At 41.3% G+C, this 15,000-nt stretch overlaps 1 protein-coding gene across 2 annotated transcripts in view; it reads left to right on the forward strand.

Annotated features, from left to right (window-relative positions):
- The window catches only part of LOC138042334 (uncharacterized), a 42,852-nt gene that overhangs the window by 15,060 nt on the left and 12,792 nt on the right, over nucleotides 1–15,000 (forward strand). For both annotated transcript variants that reach the window (XM_068888190.1, XM_068888189.1), the window contains exons 3-9: nucleotides 3,829–3,877; nucleotides 5,587–6,266; nucleotides 8,288–8,491; nucleotides 9,598–9,645; nucleotides 11,487–11,577; nucleotides 13,452–13,600; nucleotides 14,650–14,747. In XM_068888190.1, the coding sequence (XP_068744291.1) occupies nucleotides 3,829–3,877; nucleotides 5,587–6,266; nucleotides 8,288–8,491; nucleotides 9,598–9,645; nucleotides 11,487–11,577; nucleotides 13,452–13,600; nucleotides 14,650–14,747 (1,319 nt within the window). The remainder of the gene's footprint in view (nucleotides 1–3,828; nucleotides 3,878–5,586; nucleotides 6,267–8,287; nucleotides 8,492–9,597; nucleotides 9,646–11,486; nucleotides 11,578–13,451; nucleotides 13,601–14,649; nucleotides 14,748–15,000) is intronic.

The following is a 15,000-nucleotide window of genomic DNA, read 5'->3' on the forward strand; positions in this document are numbered from 1 at the left end:
TATCACTTTAAAAAAAGGAGGCCATTCTGGTTATTATTAACTTATTCCATGTACAATCAATAAGGAATAACATACTTAATTTAACCAAGAGGTAGTTTAAGTAATTACTGAAATATGAGCGAGCAAAATATCGGAACGAACTTTGAAACACTCTGTATTTCCTCGCAATCAACTTTCGCGAAAGTGTTGGTGCTTTTGTTGGCGCAATGTTGGAACCATTTGAACGGCCTCAGTACAACTTTGTGTTTGCGTCCAACATTTTCCCAACATCCGTTCAAATGGTCAAATGTTGAAACCATTTAAAGCGACAGAGTGAGATCTGGGTACGACATTACGTTTAAACGGGCCTCAAGGCTCACGTGTTTTACACGGTTTACATGGGTAAAAAAGACCACTACCCTCTTCATATGCGGAGCCCGGTTGACCGGGCTTCCCCGGTTAACGAGTCTCGCCTCACCCCTAAATCCTTTGTAAAAATTTCGATGTGTTCATATGAGGGAGCGCGCTGGCTCGGTTACCGAGATCTCGGTTTTTCTAACCGGGATCTCGGTAAGCGGGCTGGAAATTTTGCCATATGAACACTTCAGCCCGGTTACCGAGAGGAAAATAAGACAATGCATTTCCGTGATATAACGGACATTACCGTGATTTTGCTTCTCTTTTCTTCGAAAATGAAGCTCGGAATAGTTTCATTTGATATTTAACGTAAAGTCAAAGGAAATTTGAGGTTGCTTAAACAAAGAAACTCGAGAAATCTTCTCCAGGCTTGTTCGTTAGAATAGTCGCGTCACATCTCTCAAATCAGTCCCGTATACACTACTGGTTTCTTTCATCACATACCTGCTTTAAGCCCAGCTTGTTTGGCTACTTCCTGTCAAGTATTCTTTTTCATGTTCTTCTTTTTAAACAATTTGCACGACTTGTCGTATAACGCGGGGAAATCTTACATCCTCCACCATAGTTAATAGACGAGAATGGTTATGAAGCCCGACAACTTTCTCTGTTGTAGGTTTTTGTTCTCTTTTTTGGCCTTGACCGTGCACAAAAGACAATAGTTGTTTACTCCGTACTGAGGAACTAACCAATAGAAACGCGTTGGTTACGTAATTTATGAATAGTGTATGAGCGCAAAACTAAAGATTGTGCACGGTCGTGGGCTTTCCAACCTAAATCTTGGCCTCTTTGTTTGCTCCTTTGATGTTTGCAGAGCTTCCAAACCAGTCCTCTCTATTAACTATGCCTCCACAACCTTCTCGTCCATGCCCGCTATTTTGTTTGTCGTGGCAGACAGTAATCGAAGAGCCTGGGCTCGTATATTGTGATTGGCTTGTTGATCCGCTCATGCTTCCGACTCCGAAAATCTTGTTTTCGGAATCGTAAGCGGATTCTGATTCTTCCGCCTCCGATTCCCTTGATCTTATGACTCCGCTTTCGACGCCAATTTATCACAAGAGCTCTTACAGCTCCACCTATATACGACTTGGACTCCGATTCCGTCGCTAGTGAAAACCAGCCTTTAGGAACGACAACGGCGATGGCGACGAGAACGTCACAAATGATATTTAGTGGGGAAAAACAATAGCTGTGCACGCCCTGCACGTGTTTTTTTCACTTTTGTCCATTCTTTTCCCGTCATCTGCAAAACAACAACGTGAAATAGTCAAATTGACGTTTTATGGAGAACAATTAACGTCAACACTTGAGGATAAATTTTTATTTTCTTCCCTAAATTAAGCTCCGTTCCGACCAGTGTCATTTTATGAACTACCACACCCATGTTACATTTAAAAAGTTGAAATAATCACGAAGTGATTACAATAACGCAATTTTACATTTTGAGATGACGTTCTCGTTGCCGTCGCCCTCGTCGTTGCTTAACATCACTACTGAGGGAGCTTCAGCAAAGATAACAGCAAAGCAATAGCTTTGCACGCTTTGAAGATGCATTTTTCATTTTTGTCTATTTCTTTGCCGTCGTCAACAAACAACATAAAATGACCAAATTCGAGGTTTTAAAGAGAGAACGTCACCGCTTGGGGATAATTTTCATTTTCTCCCCTAAATTGAGCGCAGTTTATACTAGTTTTGTTCTTGAGGGTTTCTCACACCTTAGTTACGTTAAAATGCTTGGAATAGTCGCGAAGCGATTACAAAAACGCGAATTCACATTTAACGACTACGTTCTCGTTGCCGTTGCGGTCGTCGTTGCTAAAGCTCCCTATTTGTTGGGTGTGTGCGTAAGTATGCGCGTACGTGCGCACTAATCGGTCCCATGTCCGTATCCATAGTAACAGCCGTGGCTGCAGCCTGGGACTGAATACAAGGCCGCTCGTGAAGAATGTTGATGATGTTTTGAAAGCGTTTGCCCACCCCAGCCGTCAACATCATTCAACTATCGACTTTTTCACCAACAAAACCGTCGTAGATCTTAAGGTGGCTTACTACCGTTTTCCGAAGAAAAAGATTAAGATTTTGAAATCTTTGAAATTTAAGCAACAGGATGTCTTTTCTGAAGTGTTAGTCACTGCAATTGCTGTTATTATAAAAATAGACAAAAAGCGACGTTTTTGCCATTTGCGAAAAACCTGTCTGACAGATTTTTAAAAAACAAGAAGCAAGGTGATACACGCTAACACCAACTCAGCTTCACAACCCGGCATGGCCAACACATAACGCATGCGCACATTTGTTGTGTGAAGCTGTCACTTAGAGGGGTGTCTAAAACACCCCCTGATATGCCCAGCAAGGCCGAAACAGCTGTCCATGGCTGCTAACTGACGGGGTGAAAAATGGTTGTGCGCATGCGCAATGTGTTGACCATACCGGGTTGGTGTTAGCGTGTGTCAGAAATAAACACAAACAGCGGTGACAGCCATCGGATATAAACGCATCATTTGAAATTAACTTTTACTTGACGTTTCGTATGCTTCTGCATACGTCTTCAGAAGTGACGGTTAATACAAAATTGGAGTTTAAATATACAGGATCACTAACCTAATTTCACGAGTATACCATTTGATTGGCTATTAATTAATATCATATGAGACAAATTACTCTTTAATTTCAAACCTGTACGCCATTTTGGCACTATAGAAAAAGTTGCCATGGGAACACTGTAATTTCACATTCAGCTCCTCAAGTAAGGATAAACAGCTGTATTTACCCTAACCTAGAAATAACGCTAATCTAACCTACGTAGGAAAGGCTTAGACCAATTAACTTTTCTTGTACTGAGTCACTTTTTAATAGGCCAGTTTCGTATTCTAACGGAAGGGGTGGATCGAGCATGAAATGGAGGCTAATGCTGGGGAATCTTTTCACATGCAAATTATTTTCGCCGCATTAGCCTCCATTTCACGCTAGATCCAATCTAACTGTGAGAATACGAACCTAGCCTATTGCTCAAATGGACAATACATGCCGTTTACGTGAAACGGCAAAAGGGAAAAGGCAGGTTATTGCTTGTTACAAAAGCATGAAGGTTCTTTTTTCTTATTAACTTGCCTCTCTCGTTGGAGAAATTGAGTGCTCAATATCTATAGCAAACAGGCAACTTAAAGAAACAAGTCTCTCTGATTTTGGTTAATGCGAATTTCAACCCGAGTTGAATGTTACTTTACCGTTTCTCATAAAGGCGATCCTAAATTTCTCTCCATAATGATCCCTTTTTTATGGTTGTTGTTTTTTTCTACTATACGTTTACTTGCTTGATTCGTCCTCAGTTACTCCTTCCATCTATTCATTCGTTTATCGTTTGTTCTGTCATTTATTCATTCATTCAATCTTTTTTTTTTTCTTCACTCTTTCCCCGTTTTTCGTTTATTGCAGAGAACATCAGAACAGTGGAAGCTGACAGGGAAAGGATTCCTTTGAACAGGTTTGTTTTTTGTAACCTTTCAACGTCATTTATAGAAAGTGGAATTATGCAGCATTTTTTTTTCTGCAAAGTATAGTGGGAATCAGAAGCTTGTATTAACCAGGGTTCAGTTGCTCGAAGCCTGGGTCTGGTTGTTCAAAAACCGATTAACGTTAATCCCAGATTAAAAATTAACCAAGGAGTTTATTTCTTTACTCTCAAATGCTGTTTAGTGTTGATATTCGGCAAAACTTAACATTAGAAGAAGGCAATCTACAAAAACAAAAATAAGCAAAAGAAACTTTCACCAAAAATTTGAAAACATGAAACAAAACTCAGTACACTAATCCTGGATTAGTTAATTGGCTTTCGAACAACCGGGCCCAAGTTAACGGTAACCGTTGGTTAGAGCGGTTTTCAATTGAGTGTCGAAAGCAAGGAGCGAATCGCTTTGGTTTTTGGTTTCTTCAATCAGTGATTTGTTCAAAGTTCTCGCGCAACTTTTTCAATCAATCAGAGGTGAAACCAAAACCAATCGTGGCTCGCGCGTGCACATTTTCCCGCGCTTTGTGTCGGCTACGTGTAATTACTTCGAGTTTTTATTGGTTTACTGGATTGTCTCCGTCCTTTTTGATTGGCCAAATTAAAATTAAAATTTGGTTTTACGACACTCGATTGAAACTCGCTCTAAGAGGTATCAAAACCTAAGGGGTTTCCACGGAATTTAACGCTGAATAGTGCTAACCATGCGTCGAGCAACCCGGGCAAGGAGTCTACAACTCAGGATCCAATACTAGGTCAGGAGCTCATTACTAGGTCTATGTAACGGCATTTTACAAATCAAGCTATTTTTAGACGAGGAGTTCTTAAATAAGATTTGGCTTGCACGAGTAACTATTCTTGGTCCCATGAGTGATAATAGGCCATTGCCGAGTTGCTGTTCGTCGCGGTTTCGAAGTGAGTCTTGGTGCTCAACTATTGTAAGGGAAATGAGTTTGATTTGCATAAGAATACGTAACTCATTTATATTTGAATGGTGGTGTACCAGGACTCGTTTTGAAACTAAGACATGCAGCAACTCGGAATGGGTTATTCTCATGCAAGCCTTGTGATTAACTGGAAGGTCTGGTTTTTCGGGAAAATCAATCTAAAAGTAACTCGGCCTATGAAAAGGCCGTTCGACAAATACAACGAAGTTGTACGCTCCAATTGATGGGGTCCGGAGTGGTTTGCGTTTAGTTCTACCGTCTAGTATCGCTTTCGCTGACTGAAAAGAATGGTAACTCAAAAAACAGTTACAGAGCCGTCTGGTGTGATTTTACACTGACAAATTACGGAGCCCACATTACTCTTTCCAGTCTTTGTTTTCGTAGATAGAATCGTCTAGCTCTTTAAGGACCTTTAATTATTGGTAGTTACGTCTTTGTATTATTTATATTCAATCGATTCGCACTGTGAGGCGAGGATATGATGCGAGGTTATGATGCAGAAAAAAAATATTGGTAAAAAATGGCATAGCGTCTGGTGGGAAGCTAGGGAGCTGAGCGCCATAAACTGAAATAAATGGAACACTCTTGTGCGTTCCTCGCAGTCAAACGAGCGGATAAGAGCCGGATGAACAGAGGGTAAGTGAATTGAAAAGTGTCGTAATGCATGACTTAATTTAAAATCTATTATTATCTATTTATCACCTGTTATAATTTATTATTTATTAACTATTATTATTCTAGAGTCAAGCGGTCAGAGCCAATCATTTACGATATCTACACGCTTGATCATTTCATCGAGCTCGTAGAAAAGATTGAGCGAAACACGACCACCAACAGAGATACCCTGAAGAAAGTCGCAAACTATATCCGTCTTCTTGGCTACGATACCGATTTGTTTAATATACTCTGTGGGCAAGCCGATCCGTTGCCAGAAACAGTGCTTATTTCCGAAGAGAAACGCATCTTAAGACAGATGGTTACTTATCAGCTTGACGAACGCACCAATGAGGAGAAAGGCGTGGTTTTTACAACCGACCGAGAAACTATAGCTATGGGCCGTGTTGCGACGGGCATCTGCGCAGGTTTGGTTCGCGATAAAAGTGTCTCCCTTCAGACGTGGGCCCCAGATTCGCCGTACGTCGTCGACAACCTTTTCGCTGCCACCATTGCTTACGACCTAACAATTAGCGCATTGTTCAGTAAAAATGCAGGTAAGACCACAATCTTTGGTCCCTCGGGAGTGTGGTTACCAGATAACGACTGCCCAGCGAGTTACGGTTTATCTGGCCCCGACATCACTAAAGCAACTGATGCGTTGATACTGGGAGGCATTGATGGTTTCCTTCTGGGACACGGTCTTCCCAGCTGGGAGAACAAAGGAGTCCGCCTTGGTCAGTTGCTAAGGATGTACTATGGATCAGGTAAATAGCAGTAAACATGTACAGTCAATGTTTGCTACACAAAGGAAACGTGTTCAACATGTTCAAAAATGTATAGTGAACCCATGCCACCGCCACCAACCGATTAGAGGTGTTTAGTCTTGCGATTGCAGGAGTAAAACCTGTTTTCGGTCCGCGGGCTGCAATACATATCAGAGAAAAGAGGGATTAAAGGGGAACTGTCATGCGATGACATGCGCAGTATTTCTTACAAGCAGAAATTTTAACAAACTTTTAATATTGTGCTATTTCTGTTTAAGTGTAGACCTTATACGGCTTTCGAAAACAATGCAATGTATATTTATCTATTATCGATGATTTGGAGTCCAAAAATAAAACCAAACAAAAATATTTTTGCCATTTTTGTTCACTGACAACTGAATTCAGTGAAGTGTGACCTGAAACATACCCTGGTCCCAGAGGTTTTTCTTGAGCCGCGAGACAGCCACGAATACGAGTCGCGAAGCGGCGAGAAGAGAAAAACCTTTAGTTATCTTGGACTTGAATCTCACTTTCATGCAGACGCTTGCTCTTCCCGACGCTTCGCGACTGGTCGTCTCCGCTTCGCGACTGGTCGTCGCCGCTTCACGGCTCTCTCGCGGCAAAAGACAAACCTCGATCTGGGACCAGGATACCTGAAACACTGTCGGCGGTACAAGCGCTCAAATGGAAATATTTTTTTTCTCTGCGATATACCAAACATATTATCAAGATTAACATGTCATTTCAAAACTGAAAGAGAGTGCATCCATTTTCAAGAGACAACTTTGAAGTCGAAAGACGGTAAGCAGAGAAATTTTTCATAATTCGTGCAACAAATAAACACAACCAGTGCACTTCCTCTCGTCTAAATGCGGGTTTTCTTTAAAATATTCAAATGCACAATTTAGAGCGAAGATAGTAAAGGTTTATCCTCAAACGATGATGTGGTGGTTTCTGACATTTAAGCGACTAATAGCTAGAAATGAGCCGCAACGATGGACTTGTTCAAATTATAATGGTGAAACGGCTCACACTTCGATTACACCATACGTCGAATTTCTTATGAATTCACGCCAAAGAAAAGCTTCGCTTCATTGCAGATGCTGTATTGGTACTTTGACTGCACTGCTTTGCCTTCTTGAGGAGATTGAAATACTATTTGTGCGTCTAGTGTTTTAAATTCTGCATGCGACAGTGGCCTCCATAATAATTGCCTGCACCTCACCAAACTTGAAAAGTTCAGGCTGAAATTTTCAAATCTCGATTCAGAAACCTAGCGCATGCGTGTCCGTGACAGTGCCCCTTTAACAATCTCGACCCCAGAGCTCTTTTCTTGACCGTGGGAGAGAAGAGCTCTGGGGAACCCTGAAACAAAGTGTCTTCTCATTGGTTTTCGTAAAGAACAATCAAAAGCGTCTCTAAAAAGAGTTTGAAACGTGATCAACCGGAAAAGTCATAATTATATAGCAAAAGCTACTGAATATTACTGAAAAATTGAACCTACTTGTTTGTCGTGGCCAAAATCTTGCAGTAAAGTGATTTCAAATTGCTCGATCGTGCAAAAAAATGTAAGCAAATTGGACTGCTACATCATCACCTCACACTCAGTGTCTGGCTCGAAATGCAGTTTTTACGTCATTTCTATGTAATACTACAACTTCTACTGTCCAACTTTTTTTCTCCTTAATATGTATTCCGTGTACCTATTACGAGTACACAACACCAATAAAAAGAGGGGCTCACCGTGCTCGTTCAGGAGAAAATAGCCATTCCTTGACAGATTAAGCTTGGCGTCAGTGAAAATCCGCCATTTTATCGATGTGCGCCGAGTTAATGACCGCGTCAATGACGCAAGTACAGACGAGACGTTGAACCAGGGACTACCAGGATCAACTTCAACGAGTGCTCAGAACGGGTCTTGAGCTCGGGATTTTAAAGCAATCTCGGGCCGCACTGCCTCGTTCCTGTTTTCTTGTGAGCATTTCCACCAATAACACCAGCATTTCCTTGCACATCTGTAGGAATTTTGTACGACACATCCTACGCCAGGTGCCGACGAAACTCTAAATTTACTGATGTAGTGAATAAGGAAGTCCTAGTTGATGAGATCCGTGGATTGGCGTACGGGTTGTACAACAAGTTATCCCCACAGCTCACAAACGTCAGGTTAACTGACATCGCCGGGTTAGCCAGAGATGCCGGTCAACAATTCTTCTCGTACTTTGGTGGGTAGAAACTTCCAATGTTAAGATTCGATTAACTTTAAGGCTTCTGATGCGTGTATATGTTGCCGGTAAAATCCGTTTTCACGTTAAATCCGTTTTTACCCAGTAGGTTAAATTGGTGATCTTCATCATTTTACCTAAGTTGAATACGCACTCGGATGAATTTCAGGAAGAAAGGTTTTTTTGGGCCTAGAGAAAAAATTTAGCTTAGACTGAGTCTAGCCTAAAATTAAAAATTAAGCCTAGAGAAAATTAGAGCGAGTTTCAATCGAGTGTCATAAAACCAAAACCAAAGTAATTACTTTGCCAATCAAAACCAGTAAACCAATCAAAGAAGAAAGAACACGTAGCCAACACAAAGCGCGGGAAAATGTGCACGCGCGAGCCACGATTGGTTTGGGTTTCATTTCTGACTGGTTGAAAAAGTGGCACGAGAACTTTGCACCAATCACTGAGTGAAGTATGCAAAACCAAAGCAATTCGCTAATTACTTTCTACAATCAATTGAAAATCGCCCTATACAAAACTAATTAATGAAAAGAAATGTGCTGGGATGAGCATGTTCGTCGTTGTGGTGTAATGGTGAAGACAGGGCTAAAAATCTGGAGGGTCCGAGTTCGAGTATTGGTAAGTGCATAGTACATTTCTTTGATCCCCAACAATGTTGAAATGTTGATAAATATATGAATACAGAAATCGATAAGATGATAAAAATCATTAAGAGGACGTGTTTGAGATGCGTAAGACAGCTCTTGAGGGAAAAAAAGAGGTGTTTTCAGTCCGGGTTGAACCTAGGTAAAATGAGGCACACCAATTTGACCTAGACAAAAACGGATTCAACCTGAGAACAGATTTGTCCGACAACATATATGCAGTAATATGCAAGCGGGAATTTGAGAAACATAGGAAGCTTCTTAAGCCTAGAATGGCGGTATCCGTTAATTCATTTCTTTGCTTTTGTTTTCCCATGCGATGTTCCCCATCTCAGTGGATAATCAGTTGTTTCTCTAACTTAAACTCAGTGCACGAATAAGCGCACCCTCATGGTTCCTCTGTAGTTGTTCGCCTGTGAAGATGGTCTAAATTTGATCTTCTTTATTTTCTAGAGGGTATTTCAGGAAATACAACGTGCAGTACTGATGAAGATAAAGGAGGTTAGAAATTGTATAAGTCGTAACAGTTCAATTTCGGGCATCATTTGGTATATGAAATGATAATACGTTCATCACAGGGCAACCCGAGATTGGAAATTGGTTGTGACTAGAGTAAGGGCGGGACACTTGATGACAAATACGTAACATCGCGCTACACTGGCGAGGTGAAGATGCGAAAGTGAAAGATAGACTGTCACTCACGAAGATCGTTGATACTGAACCAACCATTTTGGAACTAGTGCTTATAGGCTTAATTATACTAAACACGTTAACACGACAAAAGTTATACTTAGGGCGCATGGAACAACCGCATTTCGTCTCCTTGCCTGGCCCTAAAGTTGTTTGTCATAAAGTGTTCCACACTTTAAACACACACAACTTACAAGAAGTCAGGGAATAGAGAAAACAACCGGAAAAAGCAGATAGTCGCATTTAAAAGATTCGTCACTGGAATATCAAAGAACAATTCTTTTGAAGTGAATATTAAATTTACCGTAATTTGTTCTCGGTAAAGGTATGCAAAACGTCGATGTGGAGGCAAGCCTAGTTTTATAATTGTGCCTTGAGGATACATTGCAACTCTTTTTATTAAACCTCTCAGATATTACGCTACCCTGTGTACCAGGAATTATTTTTTTTCCTGAGGGTCCGAGACAACGCTACGCAAGTAGATGACAACTAAACTGATTAGTGTAAAGTGCTAAGTTTCCACCCCATATGAACCATGTGAGCGTTAGCACTACTGATGGAAATGGGCCCACACAAGGAAAGAGAAAACCTCTGACTAAGGTGGGAATTGAACTCATGCACGACCTTCGGGTTAGATCATCGCTGCTCTACCGATTGAGCTACAAGGCCCGACGGGAGCAGGCCGCGGGAGCTGACGATGTTCAAGCCCCGGCCATTACCGTGTACCAGTACAAGGAAGGATTACGTTTTTGCAAACGTTGGCCGTGTAGCACTTATATATGAACAGACTTTAATAACCGATTAGAGTGTAATGTGAAGTGCTAAGTTTCCAGCCCATATGAACCATGTGAGCGTTAACCCTACTGATGGAAATGTGCCCACACAAGGACAGAGAAAAACTCTGACTAGGGTGGGAATTGAACGGCCCACGACCTTCGGGTTAGATCACCGCTGCTCTGCCGACTGAGCTACAAGGTCAGTCGGGAGCAGGCCGTGGGAACTGAAGATGTTAAAGTCACCGTCGGCAATTAACATGTACAAGTACAAGGAAGGATTACGTTTTTGCAGACGTTGGGACTCTCACATGGTTCATATGGGGTGGAAACTTAGCACTTCACATTACACTCTAATCGGTTAAGTCTGTTCATATATAAGTGCTACACGGCCAACGTTTGCAAAAACGTAATCCTTCCTTGTAGATGACAACTACGCACGCTATGATTGGTTAATTAAGTAGGCCATCAGTTCTATGGTACGACCAGTCAGACGGCACGCTAAATTTGAAATTTTCATGCAAGATTTTCTGGCAAGTCTTTCATTTTGTTTATGTGAAATAGGCCCGTGAAACTCTTGCAAGCAACTACTTCAAAAAGCCAATAAGATTTTTTTCGGGTTTTGACGTATGCCAATCATTTGTTGGTTATTGCAGTTGAACGTTCCGCTTGACTGCAATTAGTTTCCTTAAATTTCACGCTCGCCTGATTACCTCCGAGATACCACAAATGTCTTACTTACCTCGCTTTCTCGGTCTGTACAGTGATTTACAGAACCAAGTTTTCTCCCGTTGATTTACGGCCCGCTCGGTCCATAACTTACAATACGGACCTAGAACATTGTTACTTAGGAAGAGGTGTATAATTCCTCTGTTTCAGATTGCGAAATTCCAGCTAATATTGTCTTCGTCATGGATGAGTCCGGAAGCATAGGAACTCCTGACTATGTGAAGGAGAAGAACTTTGTCAGGTGGCTCACTCTCGTTTAATAAGACAAGTAGTCTTAGGGGGAATGTTGATTAAATGCAAAGACACGCGTTGAGATATCAATGTTTTGTTCATTGAATTCACCTTTAGCGGGACACAACTTGAAACTCCCAGACAGCCATTTTGGTCCCCAGACTCCGCTTTTCAATTTGGCCAGCGCTAAGAACACGGACTCTGGCCACATCGAAAGCAATCTCGTACCCAGAGTCCTCGGGCTTTTGGTCAGCGGGTGAGCGCCCGGAGAGACTCTGGGATAATGGACTCCTTTTTCCCAGAAAACGTGAGTTCCGGTCTTATTTAGCATGCTTGAGTTTAAACGGAAACAGAAAAGAGAAACAATAAAAAGAAATACCGGATTGAAAGTGTTCGAGAAACAAAAATAAAAGAAACTGTATGTAGAAATGATCTGATTGGCTTGCTGTAAGAGCGAGCGAAGATGAAACTTCTGACGCTTTCGGTAAATGTATTTTTAGTAGGCTTTTGTACACTATGCTAGCATTTTTTCGAGCATTTTAGTGAGGCAAAAGCATTGAGCATTATTCGAGCAGTTTAGTGGCATTTTACAGGGAATTTTTTTTTCGAGAAACTAAAAAAAAAATATTTTTCTTAGAGAAAAAAACGGCAAATGCCACTCTGATAGAGCTGAGTGGAGACTGAGGACTGAGGACAAGTCAGCGGTTTTACGTTTCAAGAGTCTAGGCAGCCACGGTTTGTTTTCTTTGTGACTCCTTGAGCCTTGGCTGTGACCCATTGGGCACCCCGCGTTTGGTCTGTGTTATCGATGTCAGATCAGTCAGCTATAAAAGTAACAATCCTGATAAGGCGTACGTTTTTGTAAGTGTTAACAGTTAACACGATGTTAAAAATGTCGAAATTAATTTAAAAACCGTTCGTATAATGAGCATGATCCGAGCATTTTAGGACTTTTTTAGGGGAGACCGAGCATTGTAGTGGGAGAACTGGAGCATTAAGGTGGAGCGTTTTAGTGGGGAAACAAAAGCATAATGTACAAAAGCCTAATTTTTAGTGTTTCAGCGTGCATTCCATCGTGCAGAAGACCATCGTGCAAGCAACACGATCGACAAATTTTGGTGGAGACGACACCAATGTCCTTTTCTACTACAATTTTATTTTTTCCGTAATTCTGAATGGCTTCGATAAGACCTTCTTCCACGGATTTCTCCTCAAAGAGACTGGTGTAATGTTTTCCCGCGGTACTTTTGCAACAGCAACAGTAAGACTTAATTCAAACCCCGTCGTTTTATTATTTTTGTGATTTATATATTTCTGAGGTAGAAAAAACAAACAGCACTGAAACTAGTTTTAGAGTTTGAATCTCCCTCCAACCTCGGACTGCCATTGTTATGCAAGCGACCAATCAAAAAAAAAAAGTTCAAACCATTATCCCAGAGTCTCTCCGGCGCTCACCCGCTGACCAAAAAGCCCGAGGACTCTGGGTACGAGATTGCAGCCAAAGCAGGAAGTCCGCGAATCCTGGGCTTCCGGCTCTTCTACGCATTCACAGAAATTTGAAACAATAACGGTCGTCAACGGTTACAACATCATACCATTACCGCGACTGCGCGTATTATTGGCTGTGGCCAGAGTCCGTGTTCTTAGCGCTGCCCAAAAGAAAAGCGGGCTCTGGAGACGAGAAATGCCAACGGCTTGATAATTAAATTGGTACAGCAATTGCAGCGCAATCGCGCGGTCATGGGTTTAAATCTCGTTCAAATCTGGATTTTTTCAAACTTTCTTGCAATTGCTAAGTTGCTTTGATAAATTAGAAATGCGATGATCTTTCATACTATCATTTCATGTTTTGTTCATTGTATCATATTATATAATTCTCTTCAGTCAGATAATCGAAAGTTTCGACATTTCACCACGCCAAGCACGAGTGGCTATTGTCGAATATTCAACCAGTGCTTCCTTGTCTGTGGGCCTCAACAATTACGGCTCCAAAACCCGGTTGATGTGTGCAGTCGAGAATCTTCAGTACTCAGGTAGTAAGCTGTTCGATTAAAGAGATACATGTAGATGAACTAGTTTGTTACTATGAAAGTGTATTAAAACCCACTTTTCATTGGCTGAAAAACCGTGAAAAGAATTCAGTCTCATTCCCAGAGCTTTCTCGCCGAGGAGAGGACAGGCCCTCCCCTCGGCGAAAATGCCCAGGGAACGAGGCTGGAAAATCCGGCGCCAAATTCAACACATGACAAATGGTATTTAACAATTATTCCACGCGCGCGAGTTGGATATGAGATGATAGATAGCCAAGGATGCGCGTAGCGCCGAGTTGGCTACATTTAATCATCTCATATTAAACAAGCGCGAGCGGAATAACTGTTTTATTAAAAACGTCCACAAATTATGGATAAATCTTCCCTATTTTCTTGTCCGTAAAGAAAAACTGATGGGTACAGTTACTGACATTTGTATAGCATGGTATAATAGCTCTTAGTATATTACTCAACCCCCTGTTATTGCATTCCTGGCTTTTTGATTGGCTCGCCAAATCCCGGTTATCAGCGAATAACCCAAGTTTTGGAAAGCAGTGCGCCAAGTGTCAGTGTGTCAAAAAAAATTCGGCGCGAAGTTTAAGTTTTGTTCCGACAAAATGGCTGAAAACAACAGGTTTGGAGAAGTGTCTCCCTCGGAAATACAACAACTTTCCGACAATGCCGTCCCGGAAACTACACTAAAGAAAGCCACAAGGTTCGGCATAAACATATTCAATGGTACGAAACTATGAAGTTCAAAAGCTCGTCATTCTCGCTGTCGATAATTTTGCGAATTGATAACGTGTAACAAAACACAAATGTTTACTTAAATGTTTCAGTTTAATCATGAAGCATAAACGAAAACAGTTATTCCATTCGTGCTTGAAGTGTATAGCCAACACGGCGCCACGCTCCTCTTGGCTATTTATCACCTCATATCCAATGCGCACTCATGGAATAATTGTTAGATATACCATGATGGCTAAGCCAATCAAAACTCTAGAATTGAGTCATCCAATGATCCGGGTTTTATTTTACTTTTGTTATTCTAGATGGTTGGACGCACACAGCAGAGGCACTAGAGGTCACACACTACCATGTGTTGAGACCGGCGCTAAATAATCCAGTTGGCGATACGGAGACTGTACAAGTAATACTTTATTTTTGAAACTAAACTTTACGTGCTTAACTAAATTGGAAGACATTTTAAAAAGCTCACGAATACAGGGTTTCAATGTCACTTCTTCCTTTCTCCGTTCCTTCCTGTATTCCTTCTTTTATTCATTCGTTCATTAATTCATTTACGAATTTCGTTCGTTCATTCATTCATATAGGTTGTAACTATCATATTTTATAACATTTTTTCCAGTATTACGCCAACATCTATATACTGCATTTATAAA

This window comes from Montipora capricornis, chromosome 3 (genome assembly GCF_036669925.1).
Source record: "Montipora capricornis isolate CH-2021 chromosome 3, ASM3666992v2, whole genome shotgun sequence".
NCBI classification, from domain to species: Eukaryota; Metazoa; Cnidaria; class Anthozoa; order Scleractinia; family Acroporidae; genus Montipora; species Montipora capricornis.